General features: G+C 37.0%; 1 protein-coding gene across 2 annotated transcripts in view; it reads right to left on the reverse strand.

The window, feature by feature from the left end:
* Positions 1-8667: 8667 nt before the first annotated feature.
* The window catches only part of LOC107031769 (sorting nexin 2A-like), an 18455-nt gene continuing 6682 nt past the window's right edge, over positions 8668-20440 (reverse strand). Inside the window, exons 4-5 of one of the 2 annotated variants that reach the window (XM_015233241.2) lie at positions 10272-10358; positions 8668-8968 (exon numbers count right to left, since the gene is read on the reverse strand). In XM_015233241.2, the coding sequence (XP_015088727.1) occupies positions 8891-8968; positions 10272-10358 (165 nt within the window). In that variant the 3' untranslated portion in view covers positions 8668-8890. Of the gene's footprint in view, positions 8969-9977; positions 10188-10271; positions 10359-20440 lie in introns of those variants that run through there. The other variant, XM_015233242.2, reaches the window with a different exon arrangement.

Here is a 20440-nt window from a genome sequence, read left to right on the forward strand (position 1 = left end):
TGCTCCTGCCACAACCTCTGCTGGAACCTGTCTGGTCAGAAGGGTTAGGACTCCTGACCTCACATACTCTCCTCTTCTTCCGATTGTCCTCAACCTGCTGTACATGTACCATAAGCCTGGACAAGTCCATGCTATCATGGAGCATCGCAGCCCGACACTTCTCCAATTCCTCTGAGATACCTGTAAGGAACCTGCTCATCTCATCCCTGTTGTTCGACACAAGAGAAGTGGCATACCTGGACAATTTAACGAATTTTAGGGAATACTCCCTAACAGTCATCGAGCCCTGCTTAAGGTTGATGAACTCCTCAACCTTAGCCTCTCTCATCTCTCTAGGGAAGAACCTCTCTAGAAAAGCTGTCTTAAACAGCTCCCATGTGATCGGACCTCCGACCAACGCCCTGATATCCTGCCATATCTTGAACCAAGCCTGTGCAACATCCTTCAACCGATACGAGGCCAACTCAGCTTTCTCAATCTATGTGGGCCCCATCACCACCAGAATCTTTTGGACCTCTTTCACGAACTCCTGAGGGTCCTCCGCAGTCTTAGATCCTGTAAAGATTGGAGGATTCATCCTCGTAAAATCACACAACCTGTTCGCCATGTTGTGGACTGGTGGGTTCTCCCGCTGAACCTCCTGTCTGTTGGCCTTGGCTGTCATAGCCTGAACCTGCACAGTGATGGCTTGAGCCATCTATGCCAAAGATGTCTGCACCTCAGCATCAGTCAACCTAGCTGGGTTAACTGGCATGGCCACTCCTATAGCTGGAACCTGGGGTGAAACTTGGTTGTCCCCAGCAGCTGCTCCTACTCTTCCCTGACCAGCGTTCCCCCTTGTGTTCATTTTCTGAAAAAAATAAGAATTGATATTAGATATGCTTATAACATCAAGAAATCAGACATTAAGGAAACCATGATAAGATCAAAAGAAAGGAAATTTTCCTACGCATCATGCAGTCTCTAATTCATGATAGTGGTGCACTTCACTACCATAACTTAGAAACTACTCGATGTGGCTGATGTGAACTTATCATCCTTGGAATTTAACCTAATGCTATGATACCACGTCTGTCACGGTCAAAATCTAGACCCTAGAAGACCGACGTTGTTGACATCTCAGAGGTCGCAGACAAGCCTACATACGTCGTCGTTACTTCATCTAGGTTAATTTTAGCGGAAAATTTGAAATTTTGTTTACTTAAACTTTATGTTGGAAAACATTGAACTCGCATAATACTATCTACATAAACTCATAAATGTTCACAACAACCATCTAAATCAAGATAATCAAATGAAAGATATAGTCATAAATATAGAGTTTCCAAAATGGCACCAATACAACGTATGAAAGTAATACGAAAAAAATGCTAGTGGAACATACTCCACTAGATCATGCCTACGTCTACGCTAGAATAAATCAGTAAGCATCCTTGAAAGAGTGAGGGCCTACCAAATCTAGATGAAAGCTCCACGTCTGAATAACTTTTGGATCGACTCGTAAGCTCTAACGTTCAGCTACACCTGCACCTAAAAGTAGATAAATGTATGGAATTAGTACACACTTGTACTAACTATGGGTATATGCAAGCACAAACCACAGACATGCATGATTTAGAATAGCTCTCTCCTAACGATATGAGTTATGAAAAGTCAAGTCAGTGGACTTGCCAAAATCGGATTAGGAAAGTCATGCCATGAGAGTAACATGCATCATTATACGTATCATATTGCACACAACACATAACATATTGCATATAGCACATAACATATTGGATATAACACATATCATATTTCATTTCATTCTTTCATATGCCATGAGACCCTTGAACCATGGACTTAACATTAGGACTTTCCCAAATGAGGGCTCAACATATGAGATCTCAACTAGGGAGCCTTATTTAGAAAACACAGAGTCTGCTTCATTCATTCATACGTACTTCATTTCATTTCTTTGATAGGCTAGTGTAAATACCAGCTATAACTAGGATGTAGTTTAAGACTCTCATTGGGTTCACTGTGCAATGACTAAGAATGACCTAGTGTTATTACATAAGTCTAGTTCACCTCTTGATTATCCTACCCAAACACTTTGGTATCGTTCATTTCCTTGTGTGAATTACATGAGGCTGGCCTCATTCTTTCTTTAGGAACTTTAACTTTAACCGACATAGATCATGTGAGAATCATGAAATCTAGTGTCTATCCCACACCAAAAAGAGGTGGAATCACCGGAGAAAGTGAAATCAAAACATGCTAGTGTATATAAGGAATTGAACACTGCTAGATCCCTATGTTAGTTGCATAGGTTCAAAGACTAGGAGATATGAGGAGACCCATACCGGTATGGATGGATAGTCTTATCTCATGATAATTACACGAACCTGTGCCTTCTCGAAAGAAGGAATCGCCACTTATAGCTAGCCCATCAGTGCTCAGTACAAAGTTCCATTACATTCATCTCATACATCATAGAAGCTGGCTTCTAGAATGAGGACTTCTTAGCTCATTAGATGATTTCTCATCTCATCATTAGTATTAAGTATATATTAACTTCAATATTTGCATTAGAGTGCTCATAGAGACTGGTCTCTTCATTAACTTTACACTCTCATAGGTGAGTACGTTTTGGTAACATTTACTTGGCTCATATGGGATTGCTCTCATATTTCACATTAGCCTCTTATCATATTTTCACCACATTCATTAGCCTTAGCACATTTCCCCTTCATAATTACTCACCCCTTTTTACGTGAATGTTCATTTCATCATGTATCAATGCACTTGGCCTTTTAGTGTGTTTAACACTCTTACTTAACCCTTCTGTGGTCACATCATTCATCACATAACATCTTAGGTTCACTTACTTTATAAACGTATGATGGACGTATGAGTCCACACACACAAGCCATGAGGCTTCATTCGTAATTCGTCTAAGTGATTCATACTTACCCAAGGTTATGTGGTACAAGACTTATGCATCTTGTAAGTATTCTAAGATCTCAGTTTCAATCCTTAAAGGCAACATTCATTTAATAATTTATTCACGTAAGACTTATGTGTCAATATGGAATTAGGCAAGGGAACCCGATGTCAAATCCCTTGGATAACACTTACGTTTTTTTTTTCTGATTTCTTATTCTCGGCTACGGGACCTGATTTCGAATCCCCTCACCTACACTTTCTTTTGTTTCCTTTTTCCCCAATTCCCCTTAGATGTCTAGGCTTAGGAGATCCGAGATCAAACCCCCACACCTACGATTATTTATTTTCCTTCTTCCTTAAACTCTTTTCGTTTGAATGAGTGGTTGTGGGACCCCACACACCTCATTTTTATTTTTATGTTTCATTTTTGGTCAAGGCAAACGGGTTCGAATCCCACATGCCACATTTCTTTAACTTAAATTTTTGATGTAATATCCATGCAGTGAGATCTCTGGTTCGATTCCCAATGACCTCACATTATTTTTGGTTCTTTTTACAAGTTTCCAAAACTTCATTGTGTGACCGAAACCAAATTCCAGAAATCTAGAATTTGACCATATTTTGGAAGCCTATTTTCTCACCCTCTTCCACGTTAAACATTAAGACATTTCGAGTAGTTTGTAGGGAGATCTTTAGGTACATTTTCAAGGTTACTTTCAGTCAAGAATTATCATTCAATTCAGCAACTTTGAACTCATATGAACATCACGTTTTTAACATATTCGCACATACATAATTCATAACATTTTAACATGTCAATATCAACCTTCAAACCGTGGCTAATTCACGGCACACACATGCACAACAAGTTAACGAACTTCACATTTTGGGAACACCTCTTTAATTTCTACATAACTCTGAATACACATTCAAACACGTAATCACAACCAGCCCTAAAATCATCTACTAGAATTCATACCAACGCATACTTGATTCTTTCAAAGGATCTAATGACAGGGGCATGCAATGGGGACAACCTTAGTTTCGATTGTGAATACACTAAACCTTAGGGGTCTCTTGGGAAAGGAACCAAGAGGGAACAAAACTGATACCTGAAGTCGTTCAAAGATGTTCTTACATGCTACAAACCCCCCCCCCTCACTAAGCCGACGTCTCACCACCGAAATCACAAGCACAATCCGTCGAGAATTTGGTTTTTGCTTTTTGTTTTGAAGCTTAATTTTGCTTTTGAGTTTGAGCATTCAAGTTCTTGAGTGTGGATGAACTCTTTTTTTTTATATTTTTGTTTTGTCCTTTAGTTTTTACAGAATGTTGACGTGAAGTGAGAGAGGTGTAGAGAGAAACGTGAGTTAGTGTTAGCTTAGGATTAGGAGATTAGGTGGAGACTTAGTCAAATTAGGACTTCTCTTAATTGTTTAAAAATCTGATCAAAGACTTCGTGAAATGACCACCATGCCCCTACAAAAACAGGTAATAAACATCAATTAAATCCACCTAAACGTCGCTTTCACCAAGGCTCGAACCCGGGTGAAGCCTCCATCGCGAAACGGGTCATTCTGGGTCGAACCGACCTAAACTGTTCCTCTAATTAAATTAATTAATAAATTAATTAATTAGGGTAATTACAATACTACCCGTAGCTTGGAAAATACCATTTTACCCCTAGACCCTCCAAACCTAAGATTACCCCTTTTAAGTCCGGTAAAACTCATCCGGGTGAATCTCTTAAATTCGGGTTTCCTACATGGTTGGTTCTCACATTGCCTAGCTCAACTAACTCAGTAATTTGGTTGGCTCGGCTAGTGCATAGGTTCTGAGGTCATGTTCTACGTGCCACAAGTCGTGTGAACCCGGCCTAAGCCAGGCATTCTAGGTACGTTTAAGCATTACTTAGCATAGTCATTTTCAGGTTGTTACAATATTAATCCTTAGGAAAGTCATCATGAGCTTCTTGTATCCATTGGGAGGTATCCCTAGTGGAACTTTTTTTGGTAGGGTAAATGTGATTGTGTTATGAACTTGATATGGAACCCCTTTATATGAACCTTAAGTGTAAATTACTCTAGAAGAACGACGGCTAGCACCGAGTGAGTATGGTAAGGGAAGTAGTTCTAGTTAAAGAACGAGACTAGATTAAAAAGCATTCCCTTCATATTCCTTAACCATGTGCCTACATGGGATGTGTCTAAGTTCTACCATTGGAAAGTAGAACACCCTCATTGGAGTAGGTTAGAATTTCAGATTTCTTGTCTTGCTATCATGGTCTATGTTGGTTATTGTCTATTCTCATCATATGGAATACTTATTAGCATTAGAGAAGTTCTATGAAGTTTAGTTGGTGGTATGGGACGTTATCTAGACATTGCACAATAGGCTTTGAAGGTGTTATTGGGAGTTCCTAGGTCTTGTCCAAGACCATTACTTGAATGTCCTTTATGTGTTGAATGTCTCCTAAATGAACAAATGAAAGTAAAGACTTAAGTTTAAGAAAGTATGTTAAATGAATAAGTACTTATCTAGAGTAGCTAAGGGTTAATTAGTTAAGGTGTGAAGGGGGCATAGGAATGGTCACTTCGTATCCTACCTAGATGAGTCTTAAGAATAACTCTAGTTAGGGAAGATGTTGATTATGTGGACATGATCTAAACTTACGAAGTTAAGGATTATTTAGGTAGTCTTAAAGAGGTCAATCGTGGACGTTATCTTCTTGATTTACTTAAGTAAGTCTTTTGATAGCCTTTGGTAAGAGAATGTCATATTATCTATATGTTGATATGTTTGATGTCTGTAAAGTATGTATGTGTCTTATTATAAGTATTCTTGAGGGGTCATTTAGGTATGCTTAGAGAGGTTGTATGGTCGGTCTTTCTTTTTGTTGCTTAAGTGAGTCTTAGGATAGCTTTTGGTTGGATGATTTCATGATGTGAAGTGTCTAAAGATGAATTTGAGCTCACTGTTAAGTTGGCTCAAAAATGTGATTAATTGCTTAATTGTTATCTTATGTGTTTCTAAGTTGTTAAATGTTATTCTTATGATTATAATATGATTTTTAAATGAAAAGATGCATATTTCTAATAAATGTACGTTTTCATGATTTTTATGCATTATGTCATACTTAGTACATGTGGTTGTACTAATCTTTGCTTTTATCTATCTCTATAGTTGTTGGTAGGTAAAGAGCATTTGGGAAGTGAAGACTTGGACCGTAGCGTCGTTCAAGAGAAGTCGAAGCATGTCCTCATTTGATTCGAGGGCATATATGTCTTTTATGTTTCTTATTGAAGTATTGTAATAGACTAAGTATTTCTATATTAGTATTGTATATGGGCCGTGTCCCAAAAGTATTCTCGTGTCTTAATTTTGATGAGATTGAGACTTAGTATTTTCTATGACTTCATATGAAAGAGTTTTTAAAGAATATGATATGTTTTTGTAAAAGTTTTAATTTCGCACTATTTTTCATTATTATATGCGATGAATGATATGTAAGGGCTTTTATATGATCTCCGAGAGGTTAAGTAAGCTGGTTGTAATCCGAGATTGCCCCTAACTTCTAGGGTGTGGTTTCGGGATGTGACACATATTATTTTATATTCAATTCAATTAATTAGATATCTAATATTCATAATTCTTTTTTAAATTTAATATAATATTTTAAAAATATTTTTTTAATGTATACTACTTTAATTTCAAATTAGTAGTATTTTAATTATTTTTTTCTAATTTTCATCAATAATCAAATTTTATTTCATTATTAATTTTCATTATAAAGAATACACAAAATTAAAATGGCAAGATGAAACATTTAATTTAAAATCACAATACATGATATGATAATTTAAATACAAGATAACAATACAATAGATAACATAATAATTTAAATACAACATAACAATACAATATAATACATAACATAATAATTTAAATACAAGATAAAATACGATACGTAACATAATAATTAATTAATCACAACAATGATTTAGTAATTTGGTAGGTCGTTTCCAAATATAGCACTATTAAAAAAAAATTAGGATATGATTCCATGAATTGTTGCGATTGTGGTTGTAACTATGGTTGTGATTGTCGATTTCTTTTTTCAAGTATTCGTTGTTGTTCTCGTTGCGGGTAATCATGAACATTTGGATCACTAATAGTTTCTAAATTTTTTATTAAAATTTAGTTTCATCTCTAAATTTATTGTCTTTGATATATCTATCTAGACTTTCAGCGTCCTTTGTTTGGATGTAGCAGACTCTCATAACATCTTTTCAAGTCGATAAATTTTTGTTTTGAAAAATTTTATAGTTGACCAAAGACCTCATCTTTTGATCTCTTTAATTTTGATTTCTTCACCCCAGTAGGTCGTTCAGATAAAGTGTGATGACCTGAAAAATTCTCATTTGAATTGAGTGAAAAAGATGATAAGTTAGGAGATGATACTATATGTGATATAGGACTAGCAGCCTCGAATTCCGATGATTGCAAAGTAAAGTCTTGTCCTAAATGGTCTACAATTTTTCAAAATATTCGTGATTCTCATTCCCTAAAGAAGAAGTATTTGGTGATGAAACAAAAATCGTGCCGAAAAGATGTTGAACATGCACTTGGAGTTTTGCAATCAAGTTTCGCAATTATTGCAGGACCGTCACGTTTTTGGAGAAAGAAAGTGCTACATGATATAACGACTACATGTATTATACTGCACAACATGATAATTGAGAATGAAAGTAATCTCAATGCACTATTTTAAGATGTCATAGAGGCTCCAACTCCAACTATAGACATGGTGGTAGATGAAAATCTCTGGTTTGAACAACTTTTAGCTAGACATAAAAAAAATTAAGGACAAAAATGCTCATTTTGAACTCCGTAATGCATTAGTAGAGCATTTATGGGAGCAACATTATGATTTTGAAAATTGAGTGTTTATGTAATTGTATATCACTTTTATTTGAATTTATCCCCTAATTTATGTATTATATTATGTTTTCTTGCAATTTATGTTATTAAAAAATATAGAATAAAATATAATTTTATATCACACTAAAAATTATATAAAGTAATTATTTGGAAAAAAAGAAATAAAGGATTTATATTATAAAATAAAAAAATAAGAATGAAATAGAAATATAATATAATATTGAGGAGAGAGAACTCCTTTTTAGAGAGTAAAATAAAAAATTGGATTGGAATTGGTTGTCTGAAAAAATAGAGATTTCTATATTTGGAGAAAGAAATAGTGGATTGAGTTGAAGATGCTCTTAGTAATAAATTTTGAATATAAATAAAACATAAGTTTTAGGGCTTTAGTGACTAACAATTTTGAGTTTTTGCTCTTTAATTAACATTTACTTAATTAAGTTTAAAATTATAAGATACTGTAATAGATACTCTATCAAACAATACAACAAAGTCTATGCAATTACTCCTATTAAATGTTTAAGATCAAATAATATGACAATAAGGTTTTACATTTTTGTCTTATTGATGAAGAATTTAAGTATTTCTTCAAAAACATATTTACGAAAGAAATATTTTAATAGTAGTATATTTTAAGGTGATATTTTAAAAGTAAAAAAAATAAAAAAATTAACCGAACCGTAATGAAGAGAAACCAATATGATTGCGGTGATTTTAAAAATAAAATTTTGGATATATATTATAAATAACCGAAAAATAGGATGGTATAATTTTTAAAAGATAACCGATCGAAGCGCACCATTGACACCCCTAACTTGTTATGTTCTCGCACTTGATATAAAATGTTTGAATGGATGGAACGTTGTATTCAGAAACAAGAAAATATTTTTTCAAGTGTGAAAATAACTTATGGGAGTGGGAAATTTACAAAAAATTAGGTGTAATAATTTCCCACTATACATACAATCAATTAACACAAAATCGAAAGAAAAAACTAATATCTGATTTTAAAGCATCCATTTTGTCAACTCTCCCTTGAATAACGACTGGTCTCCTCTGCAACTTTCGACCACACTTGTCCAATTCTCTCTGTATATGCCACCTGTTACATTCGTGACAATTTACTCTTTCAATATTTTCAAAAGCATAGTGAAATCCACTATGTATACCATCACAAGTTTTAAAATTCACGACAGGCAATAGAAAGAGTATCAGATATTAGTTTAAGGAAGAAAAATATAGTTCTCAGTTCCTAGTGTTGGTAATTCATCAGAAGAAATAGTAGATATTAGCTAAAGAAAGAAAAGGAATGAAAATCTCAATTAAAAGCAAGGACATTATCTAAAGTGATCCCCAGTCAATCTTGCTAGGACTAAAGCTAATAAGGACATTATCTAAAGTGATCCCCAGTCAATCATGCTAGGACTAAAGCTAACCAGTTTAAGTTTCTTTTACCATTTAAGTAGTAACAGATGATGCATTTTCAAAACTCAAGAGAGATCATAGGTCTCCTGACAGCCTTGAGACAACTTCACCCGTATGACTTTAAAGCCCACCCTCACCCACTTTAAGGACATCAATCATCATCGGAGTAAATATTACGTATATCTGAGATTGTATTTTAGCAAAGAACATAGGCATTCAGAGTCGACTGCTACAACAATGAGGCTTATTTAATGCAATGGCTTGAAAAGAAGCCAATTTGATCATCTTGCAAAGTTCTTGGTTCGCATATACACATGTGCCTCATCAGGTGAGGTTCTCGTTTCATCCTAAAATCCTTAGTCTCAATGTGTTTCTCCATGATTGTAGCTTTGCATTGACTGGAGAAGGGGGTAGTAGGTGGCATGCTATGTAAAATATTAAGTTTCTTTGATTTGAATTTTTAAAACTATTAATTATATTCCATACCCGTAAGTATCTCAAATAAAAATATAAATAAAAAATTAATCACATCGAATTAATTAAAGAAGTAAAAAAGTTTAAATAACTATAATAAGTAATAATTATTGAGCTGACATTTTACTAAATTAAGATTAATGGATGAATTTAGTTTTTAAGTAATCATTACATAACCAAAGAGAGCCAACTATTATGCTAAACTGGATTAGCCTAGCCCGAGCTTTGACTGAGTCAAGCTATATATAGGTCAAGCCAAGCGGCTCGGTCCTATGCCCAGCCTAAATCATGCAGCTATCACTCTTTTGGAGCTATAAGCAAATCCTTCAATAGATTTCCCTCCCTTGTTCCTTTCACCCATTTTGTCTACTTCAATTTAAAAACCCTTAAGAGGGGTGGAGATAAGGTTAAGCTTTCTTACACTGCTATCACCAAGAAACAAGAAACGGAACCTCAATGTAACAATGCATCCAAAAGAGAAACCATTCATATGAACAAGGAAGTACCTGATTAGTTACGAATCCTTTCAACATGTTCACAAAGTCAACATGCCTTTCTCTATTTATCCGATCTATCTCACTTCGATTATTTTCCTGCAATCACAAAAATAATTTCAATAAGGGCTCTCAATATAGAACAATAAATAAGAACACACTAACTGAAATTACTTCAAGGTCAGAAATATTGAGATTACTAATTTCACAAAAATATCAAGAGGCAAAGGATCAAAAAAAATTCTTAAAGAAATCCACATCAACAAGATGATAAAAAGAAAGTAAGAAACCATATAAGCATATTCACATGGAAAGCTAAAAATTAAAATTATGGTTGGCGCCTGCAATTGCATGAATGCAAAGATAAGCCTAGGGGTTTAACTAACATAGCCAAGCTACGCTTAAATGAAAATAACTCAATATATAACACTTTTTAAGTTAGTTCAGTACGATTAAGAAAAAGGAATTAAACTAATTCCACTTCTACTTTACCGTATAGTTCATGTACAACAGATGTTAGTTCGATCTTTCGCTGGCTGAATGCCAAGACAAACTCAAGGTAGCTTAAGAAATTTGATTTGATGATTATACTACTACTATGAAATGTATAGTCTCTCCACCTACTCATAGTTCTAATGCTTTCTTTGATTTTGAAGAATCGCTTCTCCGATATCGCTGTCAGATCGAACCGTCCTCTCTCTCTATAATAGGGCTTTCATCTCGACACCCCCTCCCCCCTTTCTCTGTTGTAATGACTCCCAGGTCATTTCTGTGTTTATGTATGTTGTTAGTAGCATGGCTTTCAAATTTAATAAATTCTAACGATTCCATCAGCTCCAGAAGGGCAACTTTAGGCTAGTTGCATGGTCGGCACAATTCCCAAGGCGTTTGGTGCTAGTTTGTGTGATTAGTCATTTTTTTTAAGTTAAGGCCTACGTTTGACTTTAGTCAACATTCTGAGTAAACGAGCTCGGATGAGAATTTTGTCATCGCTATTAGCTCCGGGGATATTGAGTTCCGTCTAGAATGACTCTTCTTTTGGATTTTGGGGGTTTCGGGGTAATTTCGAGCCCCCCTTGTGGATTTTGGCTTAAAATGGAGTTGGGTCTGGGACCCCTATTCTGTCAAGACGACCTTATGTGAAAGTTTTGACTGGTTCATTGAGTTCGTAATGTCGTTTTGATTGGTTTGCATATTTTGTTTGTGTGTACAGGGTTCCGAACCAAATCCTAAACCCCAGGTGGAGCCTCCGAGTGGTGCCTAAGTTCTGTTGCCCGAGGGACTTTGCTAAAAGATTCTGGTGCCTGAGTTCTGGTGCAGGTACTCTTGCGCCCATGGGTTTGCTTAAGCGAACGTAGCTTTTGAGACCAGAGCTCCTCTTAAGTGAGGCCAGCTAGTTAGGCGGTTGTTGCTAAAGTGACCCTGAGTTCACTTTTGCGGCCGTCACATTTGCAGCCATGGTTCGCTTAAGTGAGGTCCGCCTCTTTGAGGCATGTCGCTCAAGCGACATAGTGGCTGCTTAAGTGTTCATCGACCAGTCTTTTAATGAAGAATTGGTCACGAATTCAACTTTTGTTGAATATTGATTTGGCAATTTCTTCCTTTCGAGCTTTGATTTCACTGATTCGAAGTCTTGAGTGATTGTTAGGAGCGTGGCTACTTGGGTTTGTGATCAGAAGTTGTTGAACAACCTCAGTTTGAGGTGAATTTATGTGTCTTTGGGAAGCCTTAGGCGCATATATTGTTGGAATTGCATGCTTAATTGTGTATTGGTTGTTTTGGGCCTCGATTGCGTCCTATTTTGGAAAACAAGTACGGGGCATAGTTTAGGACCTCTTGATGGAGTCAATTTTGGAAATTTCAACGCAGGTTCACAATTCATGCTTGACTCCAAAATTGTTTTTTTCATTTTATATGATTTTGAGGCCTAAACTACCATTCTAACGTTGTGATTCTATTCTTGATAGTGTGGCGGTGTTCAAAGGTTGTTCGAAAAGGAAAAGCTCAGACTCTGTGATTTGGAGTGCATGCCGTTGGCAAACAGGTAAGCTACGACTTCTTTTCTGTTTAGATTGAGTTGGGTTGCATAAATTCATGAGGATTAGTGTGTATTGGGGGCGGGTACCTAGTAATTCTTGTATTTCTCTTAGAAACCATGTCTCAGGGTTCCGCCACTTTTTTGAGGGTAGTGCTTGGGTTTTATGGGTGTTGTCGCATGTTGTTGAAGTACTTGCGTTGTTACTTGTTATTGGGAGCATGTTTGGCCTTAATTTAGGATAGACCAGTGTTGCCTTAGACTCGCAAGCCTTGTTATCGTCTCCGACGTTTAGCCGGACTAGATCTTTGTAGACTGGAATAAAAGACTTTAGTCTGATAGTATGAGCCTTAGTTTAGGCTTTTGCAAAACTTTGTAGACCTTCTGTCGTCTCTACCTATCTCTTGGGCTCCAATGCGTTGCCGGAGGGTTGTGTTTTCGTGGAGACTTGAGACTGGGTTATTCTGGGCTTGGAGCTTCCTGTGGATGCTTATGAGTGGAAGTCGTTCCAAGATGATTTATTCATGATATTTGAATCCTCTTCAGAGTCTACACGCCCTTGTCACTCTTGCTAGTTGGGCTGGAAGTTAACAGGACACTATGATTGTTTAGTTTGAGGCTGATGCTTTACAATTTGAGGTCATTATCTCTAGTCCAAGGCTGATGTTGATGGTTTGAGGTCGTTATTCCTCATTTGAGGCTGATTCTTTACGGTTTGAGGTTGTCACCTCTAGTTAGAGTGCATCACATGGGGTTCGAGGCTTGGATTTGAGGCACTCACTCTTGTAGTCATAGTTATTCAGTGAACCTATCGGGCTTATGGAGGACTACTCGGGTTTTATTTAAACTTGCGCACAAAAGTACTTTTGGGCTTATAAGGCACAGTTAGGTTTAATTTAGTTGTATAGATTTACTTTCGATATGCTTGTGTGCTTTCTTTCTTTTGAAATTGAACTTGTGTGCTTTCTTTCTTATCAGCTTGACATGTTTTTGCCTTGATTCATTGTTTTTACCTTTCATGTCATGTTGGCCTGTGATACCTGTTGAATACCTTTATTGTGGTACTCATGCTACACTGCATCTTTTCATGATAAAGGTCCTAGTACATGCCATCTTTTGTAGCTTGGAGATATCGGAGACGAGGGTGAATACTTGACGTCCTGGATCAACCTTTCTCCTTATGTATATATGTTAGCTAGTCTTTTGCCTCTGAGACGGCTTGTCGTGGTCCACTTTTGTGACTTGTAATTTTTCATATGAGACAGCTGTGTACTCGTGACTTCCAAGTTCCGGGAGGGTTTCTATTGTACATGTTTTTGGTTTGCTTCCATCTCTATCTTTACTGATATCTAGTGTTGTTTTATAGATAGTTCTACCATTGTACTCTTTACATGTCGTTCTAGGTGCGGGCTGGCTTACATACTGGTAGATTACAGTAGGTGTCACCATGACTCGGGAAGTCGGGTCATGAAGTCCATCCACCTATCTCGCTGGCAGAGTCCTCTCGATGCTCTCATCCCCTTCCTTCACCCTCTCGTTTCTCTTACAGGCCTATAAGAGTTGACAACTCTAGGGCTTTCTTAGTTTAGTTTTGTGAAACCTCTTTACAGGTGTTTGCGTCAAACATTTCAGTGGCAACAAAAACACAACTCCGACGACGATGCAATTCAGCTTTAGTGACTCAAATGATGTGCAGTTCGCCAGAAGATGGCCAAGGTAGCATCTTCCCATATTCTATTTTCCAAATAGTAGTCTACACTTCTAGGTTCTGGCTCTTCCCTTTTCACATCTCTAGCAAGATTTTTTTGGGCTTGGGAAATTGTATTGTGTTTATGTTTTGTTTCTAACTGTTTCAATTCTGCTACCTTTCCCCCCTTGTTTTCCGATCTCTCTGTGTCGATTCGGCTGTTCTAGTTTCCTCTGTTTGCGGCCTGATTTGTTTTCTTGTCATGATCTTCTAGTAGGAATTCTTGAATTACTGAACTTGTGGTTGCCGATTTTCCGCTCAGTTATATGCCTAGCATACTGGTTCTACTACTTGAGTGTATTGCTTTTTTTCTTCAAGATTTGTTGCGCAAAAACAGATTCAAGTTGGCTTTTCTTATATTTTCATTTGACATATTGTATTATTGGGCCTTCCCTTTGTCTTGTTTCATTCGACCAATATTTGTTTGCATTTGTCCTTGTTTGCCTCTATTCAGGTGGCTCAGGTGAATGATGGTAGATTAAGGTCATGTCTTTCGATCGGGGCAAGGGGTTAGGGGCAAGAGAGGTCAGTGGATTAAGTGATTTTCAAGGCTATTGGAACATTGGGTCATTGACCGGGAAATCCGTAGAGCTAGTGAAGATCCTAGAGAAGAGGAAAATTAATATAACTCATGTACAAGAGACCAGATGGGTAGGTACCAAGACACGAGATGTGGATAGGTTTAAGTTGTGGTGCTCAGGAGGCTCAAGGGATAAGAATAGAGTAGGTAATTTAGTAAATGGGGACCTTAAGGGATCAAGTTGTGGAGGTAAGGGTATTATTTATGTACACTTTGCGATTTCACCGGGTATGTTGGGGGGAGGGGAGGGGTGTTACACTTTGCGTATGAATTAGAGACTGAATAATAATAACAAACCCAGTGTTAGGGGTGTAAAGTCAAACCGTAAAGTCAAACCCAACCGACGAACCAAATCAAACCGGAAAAAAAAAAACCGACATGTGGTTTGGTGGTTGAAAAAAAAAGCCAACAACTCTTGGTTTGGTTTGGTATTAGAAGAAAAAAAAGTCAAACCGAACCCAAACTGAACCAATATATAAAAATATTATTTACATATAATTTACTTTGTTGATATATTTTTAGTTAGTTTATAGTTTTCAATTCTATATATTTTGTTTCAAATTTAGGCTTGTAAAAATTTGTATATATATATATATGGCCAGTATAATCCCACCAAGTGGGGCCTAGGGAGGATAGAGTACACGCAGACCTTACCATTACCTTGGCAGTAGAGAGGTTTTCGATAGACCCAGCTAAAAAAACAATGGTCAAAGCAATATAGAAAATGAATAAGCAATAAAGTACTCTAAACAACCTGACAAATCATCATAAACAACCACAATAAGAGAATATGATAAATGAAGTACAAAATACAATAAATAGCAACGAAACTCAAAGGATAAGAAATCTAAAGAGTAATACTACGACTAATAATATGATTAATGGTAAGAAAAGATAAGTGAAACAATGCTTAACTATCTAGTTAACCTTCTACCCTTTTCACCTTCATAACCTCCTATCTTAGGCCATGCTCTCAATTAGTTGAAGTTGTGTCATGTCCTATCTAATCACCTCTTCCAATACTTCTTTAGCCTATCTAATACCTCTCTTGAAAGTATCCATAGTTAACCTCTCACACCTCTACATTGAGCACCTGTATATCTCCTCTCACATGTCTTAACCATCTCAACCTCATTTCCATACCTCCTCTATCGAGGCCACTCCAACCTTATCCCAGATATCTACATTCTTAATGCTATCATGGTTTCATGTAACGATGAATTTTATTAGAAAGGAGTGCAAATTATTATAATCCCCTCTAAATGGAGATGACGTGGGGAGAGTTGGGTAGAAATTATTGCATGAGATAAAATGTTTCAACGCCTTTTACATTTCTCCCTCTCTAATCTTCCACCAAACACAATGGTATTAGGCAGGGACTAAACTTTGTAATAATTTAATTATTATTTTTGAGATAGTAACAAGTTGTATTAAAATCTAAAGGAGAAAGTGAATCCTAGATACAAGGATGATATACAGAACTCCAAAAATATTTTTTTTGAAACTGCACAAATATTTAACTAGCAACGAAAGAGAATCTATAGTAATATTAGTGCCTATGTCATCTACGTACTTCTCGTTACACCAAAAATGCAAAAGATGAATAAAATTAAGCTTTATCTTCTGAATAGGGTTACTTTTGTTTTCAAAACATCTTAAATTCCTTTCCCTCCAATTAGTTCAACATATGCAACCTGGGATCATGCTCCAATATTTTTCTAAGCATTAGTTCCTTCTTTTCTGCTCCACCTAGATAATAAATCTAGTGTGTAGCATTGCCCAGCTCAAGCCAGTGATAACAAGAAATGTCTCACAGTTGAGTAGTCAACCTATTATGCAAAAACAGGTGACTATTTGTTTCGACACACTTTCCACGTAACTGCAGATAGAGCAAAGGTGTATACCCTTCCTCTGCAATCTATCTTGAGTCAAACGAGCCTCCATTACTACCAAACAAACAAAGCATGCCAGCTTGTATGGTATGTCTGTATTCCCTAGCTGTCTCTAGGGTCAGTTTACTTGAAGACTGTTGTTATGATTCCTCAAGTAATATATTGTCTCGACTGTGAAAACTCCTGATCTTGTCTCTCAGCAATCATAATCTATCTTGCTCTATTGAGCTTCAATAGAAGAAATTAAGGGTGTCATCAAATCCATCCATTTCAGTCATCCAAAAGTCTTCTAAAACTGAGGTCCCATCCTTGATTGTTCCATACCTCATTGATATTGGCCCTTTGCTGTTGATTCAGGATGTAAAGATCAGGGTATAGGTGCCTGAGTGAGTCATTACCTAACCAATTATCTTCCCAAAAAAGAAATACTTTGCCCATTCGCAACTTTGAATTTGATTTTAATGTTGAAAATCATCCAACGATCTATATTAGTCCTCCAAACATTGACCCCAATATTTTGCCCATTCCCAACTTTGAATTTGATATTAATGTTGAAAATCATCCACGGTTTATAATAGTCCTCCAAACACTGACATAAAAAGTGTTGACAGATTTGATTTTCCAAGTATTATCTTCTCCACATTTTTTTAATCACCTCCTCCATATTGATTGATCTTCATTTGAGAATCTCCAGAGCAACTTCATGAGTAAACTTGATTTTCTTCCTAGGATTTATTATGTCATTCCCCCCTTGTTGTTTACTTAGTCTCAGAGTTTTCCACTTGACCAAGTGAACGCCCGTTTTTTTCCTTGTTGCCTTGCCATAGAAAGTTACATCTCAACATATCCAGCATGTTCTCAACTTGTGGAGGTATGGGAAAAGATACTTCATGTAGGTAGTATGAGAATTAGTCTGCCACCCAAAGATACGTACCCTCTCTTCCATCTAATGAGTTTTTATTCACATTTCTTTACTAGCCCTTTCCAAATGTCCATAGATCTGCTGTTCGCATCATGTGTCATGCCTAGGTAGGTTGTAGGCAGAGAACCCACTTTCCCATCTAAAATATCAATAAATTGTTTCATTGTTCAGGTTCATTACTGGGAAGATTATCATGTTCCTCTAGTTTACATGTAATTCTTACACTCCTTCACAGATATTAGTGAGAATTTATTCTTAAAATCTTCTTTCAATCAGCCTATGCATCACAAAAGATAATTGCATCATTTCAATGTTGTCACCTTGGCCTATTATGACCTTGAAACCTCCGAGACAGTTATTCCTTTGAGTTATGGTCAACATATAATTTAGATCCTCCATGGCAATCAAAAAGAGGAAGAGACAAAGAGGGTCTCTTTGTCTCAATCCTCAATGTGAAGGAAAAATCCCTCAGAAAACCCATCGATTAGAACTGAAATGCAAAACTGGATCCCGTTTACCCATTTAGTGACAAAACCACTTTTTTCAAAATATTTAGCAGGAAGCGCCAGTTCACATGAACAAAATTCTTCTCTATGTCTAGCTTGCATAGGATTCCAACTTTGCCCTCTTGTATTCTGGAGTCTAGGCATTCAATGTTGCATCCATAATTTGTTTGTCTTTAACGAAGGAACTTTGATGTGTGAATCCACCAGCTTGTGCATTACTGTCTTGTGCCTTTCTGTCAGTAGCTTGGAAATGATCTTGTATACACTACATATCAAAACTCATAGGCCTATAATCCTTCAATTCCTTTGCATAATTTTTTAGGTATCAAGGACTATATAAGTGGCATTGAAACTCTTCTCAAAGAAACCTTGGCAGTGAGATTTAAATTACCAACATAATGTCTGCTTTGATCACCCCAAGTTGATTTTCTCTGTTTTGAGATTGCCATGAGTGGTCATATTCCATTCTTTAAGCTGAACTTCGGTGCTTTCAACTTACTTAGCTAGTAGTAAGTCCGGCCTTCCTACAGCTTCAAAACTTGAAGTATGACTTCGAGTTATCCCAATTTCCGTATTTCAAAAATAAAGGCCAGTGATCTGAGATGACCTTAGGCAAGATTATTTGCTTGCAGCTTGATATTTCTGAACTCCTCCCATTTGGAGTTGTAGACAAATCTGACTATCCTTGATGTAGAGTCTTGGGTGCCTCCACGAGCCCATGTATGTTGTCCACTGCTGAGGGGTGGATCCACCAATTCTGAATCTTTAGGTGAACTTGGAAAAATCTTTCATGCTTCTGGACAGAGAAGTTGCATTCTTCTTTTCATAGATGAACCTAGTTGTGTTGAAGTCACCACAAGGTCCCAGAGATCTTCATATAAACCCCTAGCTCCACCAATCTCTTCCCTCTAATTCAACCTTTCGTTCGTAGAATTTGTCCCATAACCTCTTGTCAAGCACCACTTGAAATTTTGGCTAATGGTCCTGAATCTCCATGTCAAACAATGAACCCCATTGCATATGAGTTCTCCCCTCCAAACTCTACTATCCCACATGAATAGGATTCCCCCTCTAGTGCAACGCGCTTGCAAGCATTCGAAGTTGACACATCTGTTAGCTCAAATCTCTTTCACGAACTTGGTTATATCCCCTTCTACCATTGTCTCTCTTCCAGACAATAAATATCTGCTCTCCCACTGTCATTGTTGAATTAAGCTTTTCAGAGTATCTACCCCCCCCCCCTCAATAATGCCCCTACCATTCCATTCCATGATGTTTATCTTCATGGTCTACCTTCAATAGTCAATCTTCCCCTTACTCTGCTATTATTGCTTTTGAATTTCATGTCGAAATTAAGCCTTTGAGTTCCTGGATACCTTTCCATCTTGCTGCTCCAAAGCTTTCTGGAATTGGGGAGGGTGTCATGGGCATTCTCAAGTTGTCAATCTTCGAAATAAAGCCTGAACCTCTTGTTCACATTCTCTATAATTAACCCCAAATTGTTTGCAGATTTACTGATGTTTTTAAATGTCCATAAAGATATATGCATACCATAGACCGGAGAATTAGTATCAACTGGTTCGACACCTTCTGTCAGCAAAGGAGCTTCTTCAGCACTTCCTATTAGTTGCATGGAAGATATACGGCGGGGGGGATTATGCTATTGACCTACTTTGCTTGAAGGAATGTCCTCTTCTCCCAAATCCAAGACTTCCGACCTCATCGTCATGTTTTTGTGCACCAGATAGGCCATCTAGAAGATAAGGCCATCGCTTTCGATTTCCACACCACGAGGGACTTCTGATCCATCTCCATTAACTTAAATCCTTGCCCATCGAAGATGATTTTTAGTGTTGTTCTTCCTCTGTTTCAATCCATCCACCACAGGTGTCTCCTATGTGTTTGAATGTAGATTGCGACCACAGATTCATAGGTAATCGATAGATGCAAATTCATACCCAACTTCTTATATCTTCTTCGAGCCAAAATCCAACAGTAGGTGACCACCAGTCCAAAAACAACTTGGACTTCTTCCATCTCCATTCACCTTTGATGACATCTTCCACCTCCTTTTCTAGATGGGAGCTCGAATAGGAATAGGGAATCGTTCATAACATAAATATTGATTCCATGAGAGTAGTTCCAAACATTGCACACCCATCTCCGGATATCATTCAATATTGGAGTTTCTTGATTTGAAACAATGAACTTCCCACGAGACATCTGCCAATCATCTGCTGAAACTGTAGGGACACCAGGGATGATGGTTCTGGAGTTAACAGTCTGTGGTGTGGCTTCTTTTTTTGCTTCTATCATACATTTGTTGCTTCTCGTGGCTTCACGAAAAGAGAACTTGAGCTCATGTTGTTTGTTAGCTGCTGTTTTCTCATCTCACTGTGGCACTGTAATGAATCTTTGAGATGTCTGTGCTATTGCAGTCCATCTAGTATTTAATATGATTTCAGGAGTTAATCAGTGATCTGCCCCCCCCCCCCCCCC

The sequence above is a fragment of the Solanum pennellii genome, chromosome 9 (genome assembly GCF_001406875.1).
Source record: "Solanum pennellii chromosome 9, SPENNV200".
NCBI lineage: Eukaryota > Viridiplantae > Streptophyta > Magnoliopsida > Solanales > Solanaceae > Solanum > Solanum pennellii.